At 45.6% G+C, this 16,721-nt stretch overlaps 1 protein-coding gene across 16 annotated transcripts in view; it reads left to right on the forward strand.

Moving 5' to 3' along the window:
• The window catches only part of ASXL3 (ASXL transcriptional regulator 3), a 147,649-nt gene that overhangs the window by 61,018 nt on the left and 69,910 nt on the right, over positions 1 to 16,721 (forward strand). For all 16 annotated transcript variants that reach the window (XM_039524848.1, XM_039524847.1, XM_039524849.1 and 13 more), the window contains one exon: positions 15,810 to 15,931. In XM_039524848.1, the coding sequence (XP_039380782.1) occupies positions 15,810 to 15,931 (122 nt within the window). The remainder of the gene's footprint in view (positions 1 to 15,809; positions 15,932 to 16,721) is intronic.

Consider the following 16,721-nt stretch of genomic DNA (forward strand, 5'->3'; position numbering starts at 1 on the left):
TGTTTGGAAGTACATATATATGTGAACAGTTTTTCTCTTCCATGAAGATTAACAAATCTGTGTTAAGGTCAAGGCTCACTGATGAACATTTGAAAGCAACACTGAGATTGGTTTTGTCTCAGGATATCAAACCTAATATTGATGCTCTGGTTGATGCAAAACGCTGCCAGCTAAGTGGCCAAAAATGAAATGACTGTCAAAATTAGCACTGACTATTCACGTTACAGTTAAAGACGTTAATAAAAAAGTTAATAAATTGACTTTTAATAACATGCTATATTTTAATACTATACTACATTACTCTTTTTTTTTCTGCCTACCTCCAGACGCTTCCCACCATCATTCGAAGATAATGGCCAATGGCTCTGCAATCACATCCGCCAACTCCTTTAGCACCCTCGGATGCAGCGCATCCGGCCCCATAGACTTGTGCTCGTCCAGTTTTTCTAAATAGTCCCGAACCACTTCTTTCTCCACAGAGGGCTGGTCACCTTCTCCCCTTACTGTGCTGCCCAGTGCAGCAGGCTGGGAGCTGATCTTGTTTGTGAAGACAGAGGCAAAAAAAGCATTGAATACATTAGCTTTTTCCACATCCTCTGTCACTAGGTTGCCTCCCTCATTCAGTAAGGGGCCCACACTTTCCTTGACTTTCTTCTTGTTGCTAACATACCTGAAGAAACCCTTCTTGTTACTCTTAACATCTCTTGCTAGCTGCAACTCCAAGTGTGATTTGGCCTTCCTGATTTCTCTCCTGCATGCCTGAGCAATATATTTATACTCCTCCCTGGTCATTTGTCCAATCTTCCACTTCTTGTAAGCTTATTTTTTGTGTTTAAGATCAGCAAGGATTTCACTGTTAAGCCAAGCTGGTCGCCTGCCATATTTACTATTCTTTCTACACATCGGGATGGTTTGTTCCTGCAACCTCAGTAAGGATTGTTTAAAATACAATCAGCTCTCCTGGACTCCTTACCCCCTCATGTTGTTCTCCCAGGGGATCCTGCCCATCAGTTACCTGAGGGACTCAAAGTCTGCTTTTCTGAAGTCCAGAGTCCGTATTCTGCTGCTCTCCTTTCTTCATTGTGTCAGGATCTTGAACTTGACCATCTCATGGTCACTGCCTCCCAGGTTCCGATCCACTTTTGCTTCCCCTACTAACTCTTTTCTCTGTTTGTGAGCAGCAGGTCAAGAAGAGCTCTGCCCCTAGTTGGTTCCTCCAGCACTTGCACCAGGAAATTGTCCCCTACACTTTCCAAAAACTTCCTGGATTGTCTGTGCACCACTGTATTGCTCTCCCAGCAGATATCAGGGTGATTTAAAGTCTCCCATGAGAACCAGGGCCTGCGATCTAGTAACTTCTGCTAGTTGTTGGAAGAAAGCCTCGTCCACCTCATCCCTCTGGTCTGGTGGTCTATAGCAGACTCCCACCATGACATCACCCTTGTTGTTCACACTTCTAAACTTAATCCAGAGACTCTCAGGTTTTTCTGCAATTTCATACCGGAGCTCTGAGCAGTCAGACTGCTTTCTTAATGAAATACTTTGTATTCAGACATTTACTAGACAGGATGTTAAACAGCAATGGATAAACATTTTAAATCTCCAGGTCCTGATAACGTGCAACCAGGCATTTAAAAAAAAATTGGCCAAGGTGTTCTCTGAACTAATGGTGCTGATTTTTCAACAAATCTTGGAATATGGGGGAAATTCCAGAGGACTGGAAGAATGAATGTTTTCCCAATATTTGAAAAGGGTAAATAGGATGAGCCTGGTAACTATGGTCTGGTTAGTATGACATTCCTGTGCAAAATGATGGGAAGGCTAATATGGGATGCAATCAGTAAAGAATAAAAGATTGTAGCATAACTAATTCTGTCAATATAATTTTATGAAAAATAGGTCTTATCAGACTAACTTAATATCACTTTTTGATGAGAATACAAGTTTGGTCAGTAAGTGCTAACATAAGGTATTTAACTTACTGCCCACAACTGCGTAAAAAATGAGCAATGCACAAGATCAGTGTTGCCCATATTAAACAGATTAAGAACTGGACAAATGAGTGATCTCAGTAGGAATCATCAGGCAAAAGGAGTGCTTCTAGTGGTAAAGTTTATAGATGACCAAATTGATGGAGTGGTAAATAATGACAAGGCCAGGTCAGTAAGGCAGATTGGTACCTGGACTAATTTGGACAACATGCTTTTTATTACAAACAAATGCAAGTTCATACATCTAGGAACAAAGAAAGTAGATGACACTAATGGGATGGGGATATGAATCCAGTAAAGCAGTAACTCTGGAAGATACGTAGGGATCATGGAATTAAACGTGAGTTTCTTCTTCGAGTGATTGCTCATATCCATTCCAGTTAGGTGTGTGCGCGCCGCGTGCACTTTCGTCGGAAGACTTTTACCCTAGCAACCCCAGTGGGTCGGCTGAGCGCCCCCTGGAGTGGCGCCATAACGGCACCGCATATACCTCAGCCGACCCACCCGACCCTCAGTTCCTTCTTACCGCCCGTGTCGGTCGTTGGAACAGCGGAGTGCAGCTTGTCTGACCTCCGCTTCCCTAGCTTCCTCATAGTTTCTCTGTTAAAATTTGTACATAGTTCTTATCTTAGCTTAGGTTTTCTTGTTTTTGATAGTTTAAAATCCGTTTAGTGTTAGATAGTTAGCGGGTTCGAGGGTTAGCCCCACCCGCACCCGGGACCGGAGTGTATGCCCGGCTCCCTGGGTTTCAAGCCGTGCTCAGCCTGCCGCAGGCCTATACCTACAGGAGATCCTCATAGCTCCTGTTTGAAGTGTTTAGGAGAATCGCACTTATCTACTAAGTGCCCAATTTGCAAGGCTTTCAAGCCTCGCACTAAGAGGGAAAGAGACATTAGGCTTAAACAGCTCCTATTGGAGGCAGCCTTAACCCCTCCGGCCGCGGCACCGCCCGCTGTCCCGACGGACTCTCGCAGCACCGCCACGGCGCCGGGCCACTCTGCTGTGCCACCGAAAGCGCCATCGGCACCAAAACCGGCCCAAAGACGCTCTCTCTCGCCGAAGGCGAAGAAGGGAAAGGCCGCTGCCTCCACAGCACCACCGGCTCCGAAGCACCAGAGTGCGCCCCGTCCGGACCGCCCGGCACCGAAACCTGCCGTGGCACCGGTTCCTCTGCTGCAGATGCTTCTGCCGGCACCGGCGACTCCGGCCCCTGAGAGGCCGTCGAGCACGGCACCTGTAACCTCCCCGGCTCTGGCCGCAGTAGAGATGCCACTGCCATCGACTCCGGAGACCTTCGAGGCGGCATGGGACCTCATCGCAATGACGGAACCGGCTGTGCCACCGCCCCCGGCACCACCGGTGCAGGTGCCCCGCTCCATGGGCAAGCCGTCCATGTTTAAGCCACCTGCCAGCACCGACTCTGACCGGCACCGAACCCGTTCCCGCTCTCGACGCTGCTCCCGCTCCCGCTTTCGGCACCGATCCCGATCTGGGACCCGATCGCACCACCGCTCGCAGTCCCGGCACCGCTCAACCACGCGGCACCGATCAGACTCGCGGCACCGGTCATTCTCTCGCTCTCCGACTCGTCACTCCTGGCACCGATCAAGCTCTCGGTACCGATATGGCCGCCGCTACTCGCGGAGTCGTTCCCGGCACCGATCATGGAGATCCCGGTCGACCTCCCGGCACCGCGCCAGTCGCAGGTCCCATTCTCGCTCCTGCTCTCGATATCGAGATGCCTCCCGGCACCGTTCGCCACAAAGGCGGGAAATGAGATCCGTGGGCACTTAGGCGCAAGGCTTATCTGCTCCACCTTGGCCATCTCGACATGCCTCGGCCTCTTCGCACGCCGACAGCTACTATGTCGATTACCTTCGGGAGTTTTCCGGCAGTCCCATCCTGCAGACCAGGACCCAAATCAGTGGGGTTATTGGACCCCTTGGGCCTACCACCAAAGCCAAGGTCCTCCTGTGCCTCCTATGCGTACCGTACCGCACGAGTCACGCATCCCAGAGGCTACTATAAGCCGCCCCCCAGTTGACACGGAGGTACCATCCGGCGCGGAGGCAGAGAATCAGCCTGCCCAGGAATCTCTGGGGCAGGAACCTTCACAGGGGCCGGATGCTGACCAAGACGCCATCCTGCCCAGCACTTCTTCCTCCGCCTCTCCCCCGGATGAGGCGGTGGCAGGCTCGTCATCAGCAGGTCCCCCGCCAATTGACTTACGGGCGCACCAAGAGCTCCTTCGCAGGGTGGCACTGCGAATGGATCTGCAGGCTGAGGAGGTATCGGAAGTGAGTGATCCGATAGTGAGCATTTTGTCCGCGGACGCTCCAACCCGCATAGCTCTCCCCTTCATAAGGACTATCCAGGCGAACGCTGATACCTTATGGCAGACTCCGTCGTCTATTGCGCCCACAGCCCGAGGGGTGGAACTCAGATACATGGTCCCTTCCAGGGGATACGAGCATTTGTATGTGCACCCTGCCCCCTCGTCCTTGGTGGTGCAGTCTGTCAACGACAGAGAGCGGCACGGCCAGCAAGGCCCGGCTCCTAAGTCGAAGGAGGCCAAGCGCATGGACTTGCTTGGTCGCAAGGTCTACTCTGCCGGTGCCCTACAGATCCGTGTGGCTAACCAGCAGGCCTTGCTGAGCCGTTACGGCCATGACACTTGGGCTGAGGTAGAGAAATACAAAGAGCTACTGCCTCAGGATTCCCGACAGGAGTTTGCAGCCTTCGTAGAGGAAGGTAAAAAGGTAGCACGCACCTCGTTACAGGCCTCCTTAGACGCGGCTGACTCGGCAGCACGTACTGTAGCCTCGGGTGTTACCATGCGCCGGATCTCTTGGCTCCAGAGTTCGACGCTTCCTCCTGAAGTTCAATACACCATTCAGGACCTTCCTTTTGATTCGAAGGAGCTCTTCTCAGAAAAGACGGACTCCAAGCTTCAAAATCTGAAGGACAACAGGGTTATCATCCGTACTTTGGGGATGCATACCCCGGCTACCCAGAGGCGTCCGTTCCGTCCCCAGTTTAACCGCCCTTACTATATGCCTCGCTACAGGCAAGACTCTGGTCGGCGGCGGGGTCGCCGGGGCCGTGGGTGACGGCCTGGCAACCAACCGTCCCAAAGGTGAACCCCTTCTAAGCCATCGGGTCCTAAACCATCCTTTTGAAGATGCGCCCGGGGGCGACATACCGGATCTCTCTCCAGATCCCTCCCTACACTTTTCCAACCGCCTCTCCTATTTCCTCCCAGCGTGGGCTCGGCTGACCACCGATGCCTGGGTCCTGCGCACTGTGGAACGTGGTTACCAACTCCAATTCGTTTCACCTCCACCTTCCCACCCTCCTTCCCGGTCCCTCTTCAGGGACCCCTCTCACGAGCAACTCCTCTTACAAGAGGTGCACTCGCTCCTAGCCATCGGAGCGGTCGAGAGGGTTCTGGACGCGGAACGGGGCAAGGGGTTTTATTCCCATTATTTTTCGATTCCCAAGTCCAAAGGAGGCCTTCGACCCATCCTCGACCTGCGAGACCTCAACGCATACATGCTGAAGTTGAAGTTCCGCATGGTATCCCTCGGGATCATTATCCCTACTTTGGATCCGGGAGACTGGTATGCTGCCCTCGATATGAAGGACGCTTATTTTCATATCGCCATCTTCCCACTGCACAGACGCTTTCTCCGCTTCACAATCGCTCACCTACACTTCCAGTTTGCGGTCCTCCCCTTCGGCCTCTCCATGGCCCCAAGGGTGTTCAAAAAGTGCATGGCCGTTGTCGCCGCCCACCTCCGTCGACGCAGCATCTCCGTTTTTCCCTACCTCAACGACTGGCTTATCAGGGGGGACTCGCAGGCCACGGTCCAGCATCAGGTCGCAGAGATCAGGAACTTATTCACGAGCCTGGGCCTAGTTCTCAACATAGAAAAGTCTACCTTAGTTCCAACTCAGAGGTTGGATTTTATTGGCGCGACCCTGGACTCCTCTTTAGCCACAGCCTTCCTTCCGCAGCTCCGGTTCCAGGCCCTTACGCAGCTAATCCGCGACCTACAGGCCTCTCGGATGACCTCGGCCCGTGCTTGTCTCCGCCTCCTTGGTCACATGGCGGCTTGCACACACGTCACTCCGTTTGCCAGGCTCCGCCTCCGCCCGCTTCAGCTGTGGCTCCACTCCAGATACCGCCAACACAGGGACCCTCTGGATACCCACTCACCATCCCAGCGGGTGTCCTTCAATCCCTGGATTGGTGGCTGACCCCTTCCCACGTATGTGCGGGGGTCCCATTCCAGGCTCCTCAACCTTCCTTGTCCCTGACAACGGACGCCTCGTCCTTTGGATGGGGAGCCCATCTCGGCGATCTTCGGACTCAAGGCCTTTGGTCGCTGCAGGAATTGAACGTGCACATCAACATCAGGGAGCTCCGGGCAGTACGCCTGGCATGCCGGGCATTCCAAACTCGCCTCCACGGCCGTTGTGTCTCGGTCTTTACGGACAACACAACGGCCATGTACTATATCAACAAGCAAGGCGGGACCCGCTCATCCCCCCTCTGCGACGAGGCGATGCTACTGTGGGAATTCTGCATAGCCCACTCAATACATCTGGTGGCGTCGTTCCTTCCTGGCGTCAAGAACACCATCGCGGATCGCCTGAGCAGGTCCTTTCTCTGCCACGAGTGGTCGCTGAGAGCAGACATCGCTCATGCCATTTTCCAACAGTGGGGATTTCCCCATGTAGACTTGTTTGCGTCCCGATTGAACCGCAAATGCCAGGAGTTTTGCTCCTTTCAAGGCCTGGCTCCTGGCTCTCTGTCGGACGGGTTTCTCCTTCCATGGACTCGTCACCTGTTCTACGCCTTTCCTCCATTTCCCCTCATACACAAGGTCCTGATGAAGCTCCGACGGGACAAGGCACGTCTCATCTTAATTGCACCAGCGTGGCCCAGACAACACTGGTTCACCACGCTGCTCCGTCTATCGGTAGCCAGCCCAATTCCTCTGCCGCTTCACCCAGATCTTATAACACAAGATCACGGCACTTTCCGTCACCCAGACCTGCCGGCCCTCCACCTCACGGCGTGGCTCCTCAGTGGCTAGACCAGACGGAGTTGCGCTGCTCTGCTCCTGTGCAGCACGTTTTATTGAGCAGCAGAAAGCCTTCCACTCGATCTACCTACCTGGCCAAGTGGAAGCGCTTCGCTTGCTGGGCTCAAGTGCGTGATGCTATTCCTTCGGAACTCCCGCTTCCAATGGTCCTTGACTATCTCTGGTCGCTGAAACAGCAAGGTCTTGCACTGTCCTCCATCAAAGTGCACTTAGCGGCCATCTCCGCTTTCCACCCTGGTGAGGGGGGATATACGCTGTTCTCTCACCCGCTGACTACTCGCTTCAGAAACGGCCTTGATCGTCTCTACCCCCAGGTGCGTCATCCGACTCCCACCTGGGACCTCAATCTGGTCCTCAACAGGCTCATGTCTCCGCCCTTTGAGCCGCTGGCCACCTGCTCCTTGCTGTACCTCTCATGGAAGACGGTTTTTATCGTGGCTATCACATCTGCCAGGCGGGTCTCTGAGCTCAAAGCGCTCATGGTGGACCCGCCGTACACCGTTTTTCATAAGGACAAGGTGCAGCTACGTCCACATCCAGCGTTTCTCCCAAAGGTAGTGTCCGCGTTCCACAATAACCAGGATATCTTCCTGCCAGTTTTATTTCCGAAGCCTCACGCATCTCCGAGAGAGCAACGACTTCACTCCCTCGATGTTCGCAGAGCGTTGGCTTTCTATGTTGATCGGACAAGACCGTTCCGCAAATCCCTGCAACTGTTTGTGGCAATTGCTGACCGGATGCGAGGTCTTCCTGTCTCGTCGCAGCGAATCTCCTCGTGGCTCACAGAGTGCATTCGCACCTGCTATAATTTGGCTAATGTCCCTTTGGGCCATCTCACCGCCCACTCTACCAGGGCCCAGGCGTCCTCCGCTGCCTTTCTGGCGCAACTACCTATACAAGAGATATGCCGAGTGGCGACCTGGTCGTCCGTCCATACTTTCGCCTCACACTACGCCCTGGTCCAACAGTTGAGCGATGATGCAGCCTTTGGCTCTGCGGTCCTGCATACCGCCACGTCTCACTCCGACCCCACCGCCTAGGTAAGGCTTGGGAATCACCTAACTGGAATGGATATGAGCAATCACTCGAAGAAGAAAAAACGGTTACTTACCTTTGTAACTGTTGTTCTTCGAGATGTGTTGCTCAGATCCATTCCACACCCACCCTCCTTCCCCACTGTCGGAGTAGCCGGCAAGAAGGAACTGAGGGTCGGGTGGGTCGGCTGAGGTATATATGCGGTGCCGTTATGGCGCCACTCCAGGGGGCGCTCAGCCGGCCCACTGGGGTTGCTAGGGTAAAAGTCTTCCGACGAAAGTGCACGCGGCGCGCACACACCTAATTGGAATGGATATGAGCAACACATCTCGAAGAACAACAGTTACAAAGGTAAGTAACCGTTTTTTCCAGTGCGATGTTCTAGCTAATTAGGCTAATGCAATCTTTGGATATATAGACAGGGGAATATCAAGTAGGAATAAGGAAGTGATATCACCTCTGTATACAGCATTGGTAACACCATTACTAGAGGGCTGTATACATTTTTGATGTAAAAAAAAAAAAGTATAGAAAAAGTTCAGAAGAGAGCTACGCGAATTATTTGCATTTTGGAGATATGCCTTACAGTGAGACACTTAGGAAGCTCAAGCTAGTTATTTTATCAAAGAGAAAATTAAGAGGTGATGTATCATACTTGATAAGTACCTATATGGAGAGAAGATTTCTGGTAGAAGAGAGCCCTTTTGAATCTAGCAGATAAAGGCTTTACAAGGTTCAGTGGCTAAAAGCTGAAGCTCGATAAAATCAGGTTAGAATTAAGGCACATATTTTGAACAGTTTACCAGGGTATGTGGTGGATTTTCCATCATTTGAAGTCTTTAAGATCTGATGTGCTTTTTTTTTTCTCCCTCCCCCCCCAGTTTCTAACTCAACCGTAATATGTGGGCCTGATGCAAGAATATTGCATAAAATTCTTTGGCCTGTGTTTTACAGGAAGTAACACTAGAAGAACGTAATAATTTCTTTTGCCTTAAAATCTACAAATCTGTGAAACTATATAATGTTGGATATTGTCCGTATACTGTCTGTCTGTCTTTCTTGTCTCCGCGGCTCCATATTTTATTTATTTATTTATTTATTATATGTATTTCAATCATGTCTCGGAGCCCCAGGACCCCATTGTGGATCAGGACCCTGTTGTACTAGGCACTGTACAAACATAGAACAATAAGATGGTTCCCCGCTCAGATAGATGTTGAACATGTGAGAAGCCAGAATAGAAGCTAGAAGCCTCTGGGGCCTTGCTAAAAGTAAATGAGCAATTGGCCTATTTTACTTTGTGGGTTCTCCCTTAAAGAAAGGAATGGAGCCACTTGGGTGATTCCATATATCTTTGCTTGGGTTGTAAATGTGTCAGCATAACTTCATAGGCAGCATTGTCCAACAGTCTGAAAGAATGAGCATGAGTATTTGATCTTCATCCATTGCCAGAAGAAAGTCACCGACTGACACAAGTATAATCTGTGTAATGTACTGAATGGGTGAGAAGACTTGAGAGTCCTAGATGCTGCCAGAATGGTTCCACCCGTCGTCCTTGACAGCCTTTTCCCAAAAGGAAGATTCAAGACAGGGTGATAATTGGAGTAATCTTCCATCTTGAGAGAGTTTGTTGAGCAGGGGCGGGAGTATGTGTGTGTCTAACAATATCTTCTTTAAAAGTAGAGGCTACCCAGCAGGGGGCACTGATAGTTAACTGGTCCCAGTGTCTCTCCACTTGTCTTTCAGTCATAGCCTTCAGATTTCTCACTACCTCAGCAAAACTCTGTTTGAAATTAAATGATAGAAAAATCTGCTCCTCTTCTCTTCCTTTTTCCCTACTCTCCCCGGTACAGTTTTGCCAGCACAGGTGCAAACTTCTTGATCTGGATCTGAGCAGTGTTTTTAGAAAAAAAAATTTAGAACTCCTCAGTGATAAACATGTGATTGTTTCACTGAATGCTGTGCTAACAACTTGGATTAATTAGGTTGACGACCATCTGGAATGGTTGCACATCAGGATTTCCCATACCATCATGGCATATGTTTAAAAAAAAAATTATTCATGCTCCAGTTACCTACTTTGGAATGAGAATTCCACCAGCAGCCCTCTAGCAGCCTTTCTTATCATCAGTTGTAAGTCATCCAAGTAACATGCAAAGATGAAGCCATACTTAGTGTTTAAGATCCAAAATGATAATAGTCTAGGATAAGAAATGGTTATAATATCCTACTGTGCATGGCAGACCACAGTAGTGTGGTCTGTAATCAAAACAGTATCCATCTCTAGATTGTCTGAAACCCATTGAGTTCCATTTGCCAACTTGGTCCTTCACTCCAATCAGAGGAGTGCATCATGATCTCAAGATGGAGATGGTAGTGATCCATAGAAAGATGTGACTTCCACTTCCAATCTGTGACAAACATAGATTCTAAAGTGTGACCAGCTCTGAGTAGGGCTTCATCTACACTAGGAAATTAGGTCTACATTGCTCAGGGTGTGAAAAATCCATACTCCTGAGTGACGCAGTTAAACCTATCTAACTCCCAGCGTAGACAGTGCTGGTTGGTTGACAGGAGAATTCTCCCATCAACCCATCTACCGCCTTTTAGGCAGGTGGAGTACCTACGCCGACAGGCGAACCCCAACTTCAGCTTTTTAAGTGTAGAGTAGTCCTAGGTGACCTTACTACATCCTAACAAAAACTACAGTTCCCAGCACTTCTTAAATTTAAAACTTCTTTAGTTGCAAAAGTGAAATTGACTACATTGTGACAAATTCATCTATAGTATAACACTAGTGGATATAGTAGGTCAGCCATCGAGAAGTTGGAGGATCAGATTCATCCTGAGTCTTGAAATTTTGTCTTTGCAATTGTTAGTCCATTGAAATTCTGTGTGTTTTCTGGGCTAAGAAACCACAAGGATAACTCTTGACTATGGAGCTAATGTTCCCCTTCCTTTGGCTATGAAGTATTCATTGAGGCTTTCCACACTCTTCCTTCCCAGGATTGGAAATTTTGGCTCATTCAGGGCAGCCTGTCACTTATAGCAATTGGGCTCTTGGGAATGATGCTTAGCGATTCCGCTGAATGTGTTTGGTGTATATTCTGATACTAATGTGCAGTGTTCCCCAGCAGAAATTTAATGGGATCACAGCCTGAACATATGGGGCTCTTCCTCAGCTTACAGATTGGACAGAGACCCAGCTTTTGATTTATTTTCTTCATTTCCCCACCACTAGTTACAAAGGAAAATTATCTGCCCCCTCCAGGGCAAGATTGACTACCCTTTGCTTCATTGCTGTGGGTGGGAAGGTCCCAACTACTGAGGTGGTGCAATGTGAGAGGCTGGGAGCTAATTGAGTGAGGTCTCTTGGCTCTTTTATTCTCTGCTATAGAGCAGAATTAGTGAGGCCTAAAGGGTTGGGGGTTGGTTGGTTAGTAACAGATCATACTTCTCTGATGAAAAAGTTGCCTTGCTGTGGAATGAGGATCCACAGTTTTCTGAGATTTATGGAGTTCTTAGTTCCATTCTATTTTGTGCTGCATTGGTTACTTTAACGTGAGCATATCATTTTACAGGGCTTTTTTCTGTTTTTTCTTTTCCAAAAAAATGTGTTTGAGCACTATTACTGATGTTTTCACAATACTGCTATTTCCCTTATACAAAGAACTATACAATCACTTTACCTCCCAAACTATATTTTGTTTGATAAAGAATAAAGCCAACAGACTGGAAATGTGAACTGTTCAGATTTTGCAAGTTAAGCTCTGCAGATGAAAGTGTGACTTAGGTGAATTGCTTGACATATCAGTGTTGACAAGCCATGACCAATTATGTCAAAACAAGTATATATCTGTGTCACCCAAAGAAAATATATAGAATTTTGTGGGATATTTTAGTCAGAGATTTATGTTTTTCTGAGGATGTTTTCTGTATAGTTTAATATTAAAGAGTGTGGGCATAGATTTTATTCTTGAGGTAGACTACAGTTTTTAGCATATGGTAGTAATATTAATTTGTTTTACTAATAGCCATATTACAGACACACTTTCTCATCTGGTGTGGTTACCATAGTAAGGAAGGAATTGTACCACTGTTGATTTTTCTGGTCTGATTTTAAATCAGTCTGGCCTGTCTGAAATCAAAATCAACTGTTCCATATATTTTTGGAAAGATGGGGCTTCTTAAAGCAGTCAGAGAATTTTTTTCTTTTTTTGTAGATCATAAACAAGTCTGCTTAATATTATTCCTAATAACTTTCAGTGCTGTAGCTGCACAGTCATTTTGAATTATGTTTCACTAAACATTTTTTGGTGTATAAATATACTTAATATTGGTATCCCAAGCCTCATTTAATTTTAAGGTTTTGGAGAAAGTTAGTGAACCATGCTGTCAAAGGTTGGCACATTGATTTTACGTTTTGTTTAAAGAAAATCAACAGACCTAACAGTTTATTGTCTCGCAGCCACTTTCTTCTGACTTCCTCTACTGGGTCCTGTACCCTTGGAGGAGATGACATATAGACTAGAACACAGTAATGCTAATCATCTCACTGAATGAAGTGCCTCCCTTGTCTTAATTCTGCTTGCTTCCTTTTTCTTCCCCTACTTCCTCGTAGCACTAGCGGTGAATAATTGCTGACTACCCAGATATTTCTCCCACTCTGCTCCATGCTACTCAGAACTTTTTGCATAGGCAGTCAGTTGTATTGCTGCTGCTGTTTTATAATCCAGAGAGAACAAAGGATCCCACATTTCTGATATAGTATGTGTGTGCATGTGGCAGCTCCATATACTTATCATTGGTGTATATGGACATGTGCCCTGTTACTTCTAGCTCTTCCTGCCTATAACTCTGTTTTCTATTACACTCTTCTTCATTCTGTTTTGCATATTGGAGCTGACTGTTTTGTTGCTGAGTGTTGCTTTTATGAATATTGCCATTCCCCTTAGAGTATTGCTATTGCTTCTACTCTTCAACTTTTCCCATTAGTTTTCCTTCTGTATCACTTTTCATTCACAGGAAGTAAGATAATAAGACTTCCCCCCTCCATTCTTTATGGTTACAAATATTGTTGCTTTGTCCTGAGATTTTTGAATCAAGAGTTTGACATTTGCTGTATGACTTCTTGCCATTTGGATGGTGATACAGCATCACAACATTGTGAACTTGTATCATCACCAAAGTAAATGAAGGACACTTGGGTTTATATCCTGGAAATTGCATCAAAATCGGACCTTTCTATATAAGGAGTGGGTGGGGTTCCCTGTCACCATGGAGGAATAAAATATATGCTTAGTGACAGGACATGTTGCATCTTACTTTCTTATGAAGGACACTTTGTGGCTTTCCTGTCATATTTTTTCTAAAATTCATTTGTTTTTATAATAGATTCCACTCTTCTGCGCTTTCTTACATTGTAGGGTTTTATATACATAGACCAACTCCTGCTTTTCCTTCAATTCTTTGACCCCTTTGTTTTGCCAACAAAACAAACTGGCCACCTCATAGAAATGTAACAATCCATGAAAATTTCTTATTAAAAACAAAAAGGGATGTGGAAACAGAAGTTGAGCAATTTAAAATATCAAGTTTCTGTTTTCGGATTGTGTGTTTTATATCTTAGGTGCCCAAATATTGCAGAGATGGGGTTAAATAAATATTTAGACTAGCATGTTTGTTTGCTGCTGATACCTTCTTTAAGCTGTCTCTTTGATAGTAAGCTTTGCTGATCATGTGAAAAAGACTCTCTTATCCAAACCGTGTGATGCAGTTGAGTTCAAGGCATTTTTTGCCCATCAGCTCCCTGAGGTATTGTGAGGCATAATTTCAGCATAAGCAAAAAAGAAAAAGGAGACAAATTTCACTTATAAAGCTTCTGGCAAAACTCTCTTCCCAATCCACTATGAGAACTGTATTGACATAATGACATAACTGTGAAAAAGTAGTTCTTTCTCTACCATTTGTGAGATGAGTATTGACTATTTTTTGTTCCCAAGATGAAAACAAATGTTCAGTGTGTTACCAGTTATACCTCATACTGGCAATGAATTATTGGCAATTAAGTTGTCAGAATTCCATACTTTATCTTATAAATACAAAAAAAAAGTTTCAATAATATTAATGGTGGAAGGCATTACCAAAGACGAAGAAATTGAGTGGCACTGAATTCTCTGCTCACTCCACTGAGCAATAAAAAGAAAAACCACACAGCAAATCAGGATAAAAGTATAAGGCCAAATTCACAGCTGACATATGCCATTGCAACTCTATTGAGGATCCCAAACCTGCTTCTATAGATGTGGTACACCCCATTGCACATTTTGGAAAACCATCTACTGGATTGTTTACACGTGCATAGCACTATAGTAGATATTCCAAGATATGTGGCAATCTTCACTGTGTATCTGAGGATTGAAACCAGTTACTATGTGAGCATGGGGAAATTTACACAAAATTCAAACTGGTTCTAACACTGTTTTAGCTACACTGGTGTTTAAAATTTGGTGGAAGTAGCAGTATAGACAAAACATCAGAGTCTGCAATCATTTTTACAGCCATTTTACTTTTATCTACTAAAAAGTAAGTCTAATGGAATGTTTTGGCTGTTTTTGCAGTCTTAATATTGTTTAAACATAGTTGGATTTAAAATATAAATTAATTTACTTGGCCCCTTTTTTTTTTTGTCTTAGAGACCCTCAGACACACACATATTCAGGCAGCTGTTTAAAAGCAAGTACTGTAATATTAACTCATTAAAACATGTATTTTTAAGAGACCTGAAAATTAGCAACATATATTTGCCTCAGAGACCAGAACTCCTCTTTGTGAGCTATTCCAGTCCATCACTCAAATGAGCATGTGTGTGTTCTTGGTTTACCAAGCAATAGTTACATGATAGACGGGGATGGCTTCTTAGAAGCCATTACAATCTGTTATGCAGTTACATAGTTATAAATATTTTTAGAACACAGGGCCATCAGTGTCTCTCTTCTAAATATATATTCAGACATGTAATCTTGTTAAACTTCCTGGGGAAAATAAGTTACTGTCTACTTCTATTTAGAAAACATTGTGATATACGTAAAATATTTCAATTGCCACATCAAGGCTTGATTAGATGGAAAATACCCATGAGCTCCTGAGCGGTACAGAATTTGGTTCTACAACAGACTGGCTTATTCAAGAGAAAAGTTTAGTTTTCTGAATTGGAGAGGTAGCCCCAGTGTGGTGGGGTGACATGGAAAAGAGCTCAGTATATGTAATTGAGCTTCCTACACTCCACAACTTCTGTCCTGGCCCAGCCTCTGTTGCCACTTAGAGCTTGGATGTCTACAAGTAGAGATTTAGCAATATAATTAGACTGCTGTAGTTATACTGGTATAACTCCCAGTGTGAACGTTCGTATTCTGGAACACAGCACTCATCTCTGTTCAAGTCTAGGGTTGAACATGATTAGAAACAAACATTTGTGAAGCAATGTATTAGACGTTAGGGTGTGGCTGAAAATTCAAGTCTAGCAGATCCTGGGACTCCATGGCTTTCCTGGTTCATCAGCCTTGGAGATTGCTTTCTGGTGACAGGGTCCCTTATTCCATTTGTAGGATCCTCTTAAGACCTCAAGTGCCTAAGCAATGGTATTAAAATGCTTTTTTTTTTTTTTTCATAGTTTGTCCAAAGCAGATACCTGAAGAAGCGTCTTCCAATCGAGACTCGAGCCTTACTAACACACCAGTGCAAAGCAAGCTAGTGTCTTCCTTCCAGCAGCACACCAAAAAGGCACTTAAACAGGTAAGCTGGTATTTACTGGTAGTCAGGTGGCTTTCTTTTTAACATGTTGCCTGACTATTTAAACAAGAAATCAATGTAGAAACACCACAGAAAAATGTTAAGACATTTCTAATAAAAGTACCAGCAACTTATTTAGCTGGACATTTTTTTCTTGATCTGTAAACATCTGCAATAAGAACAACTGTTGTGGGGCAAAATTTTGACGCTTTTGTGTTCTGTGCACTAGTGTTGTAATCCTGCTTATTATTGTATACTTGAGGGTTTTTTAAATGGTTTCTATGCAAGCAAAAATGTTTTGTATGCTTTATTGTTACTTCCCAAGTTTTGTTTATATAAATACTTTTATTGACAAACTTTTTTTAAAATAAATTTTGGAAAACAGATTTTGTGAGAGGTTGTAGCACTGAGAGATGAATATACTTGCTGTTCAGTTTCTCTGTAGACTGTGTGTCCACATACTGTATTTAATGCAAAAATACAGTACCTGAGAGTCTCTTTGTTTTGAATAAACTGATTTTGGATGGGTTTGGGTTGCACAATAAATAATAAAGTTTAGAACAGGTGACTGAATATTCATGGTCTGATGTAAACTGAACAGTATAATGATGTGAAAAATTTGCTCAAAACAGTGCTAATCAATTTAATGTTAGAGCAAAGTGAATGAAAAACCAAAGAAATGCTTGTTTAAAAAACATCACTCTAATCCTGCTATCTATTTGCTAAAGGCAGAAATGGTTCCCATTTCTTAAAGATTTTATTTTATCAAATAAAATAAAACTTTTGTTAAATA

The sequence above is a fragment of the Mauremys reevesii genome, linkage group 2 (genome assembly GCF_016161935.1).
Source record: "Mauremys reevesii isolate NIE-2019 linkage group 2, ASM1616193v1, whole genome shotgun sequence".
In the NCBI taxonomy this organism is placed as follows: domain Eukaryota; kingdom Metazoa; phylum Chordata; order Testudines; family Geoemydidae; genus Mauremys; species Mauremys reevesii.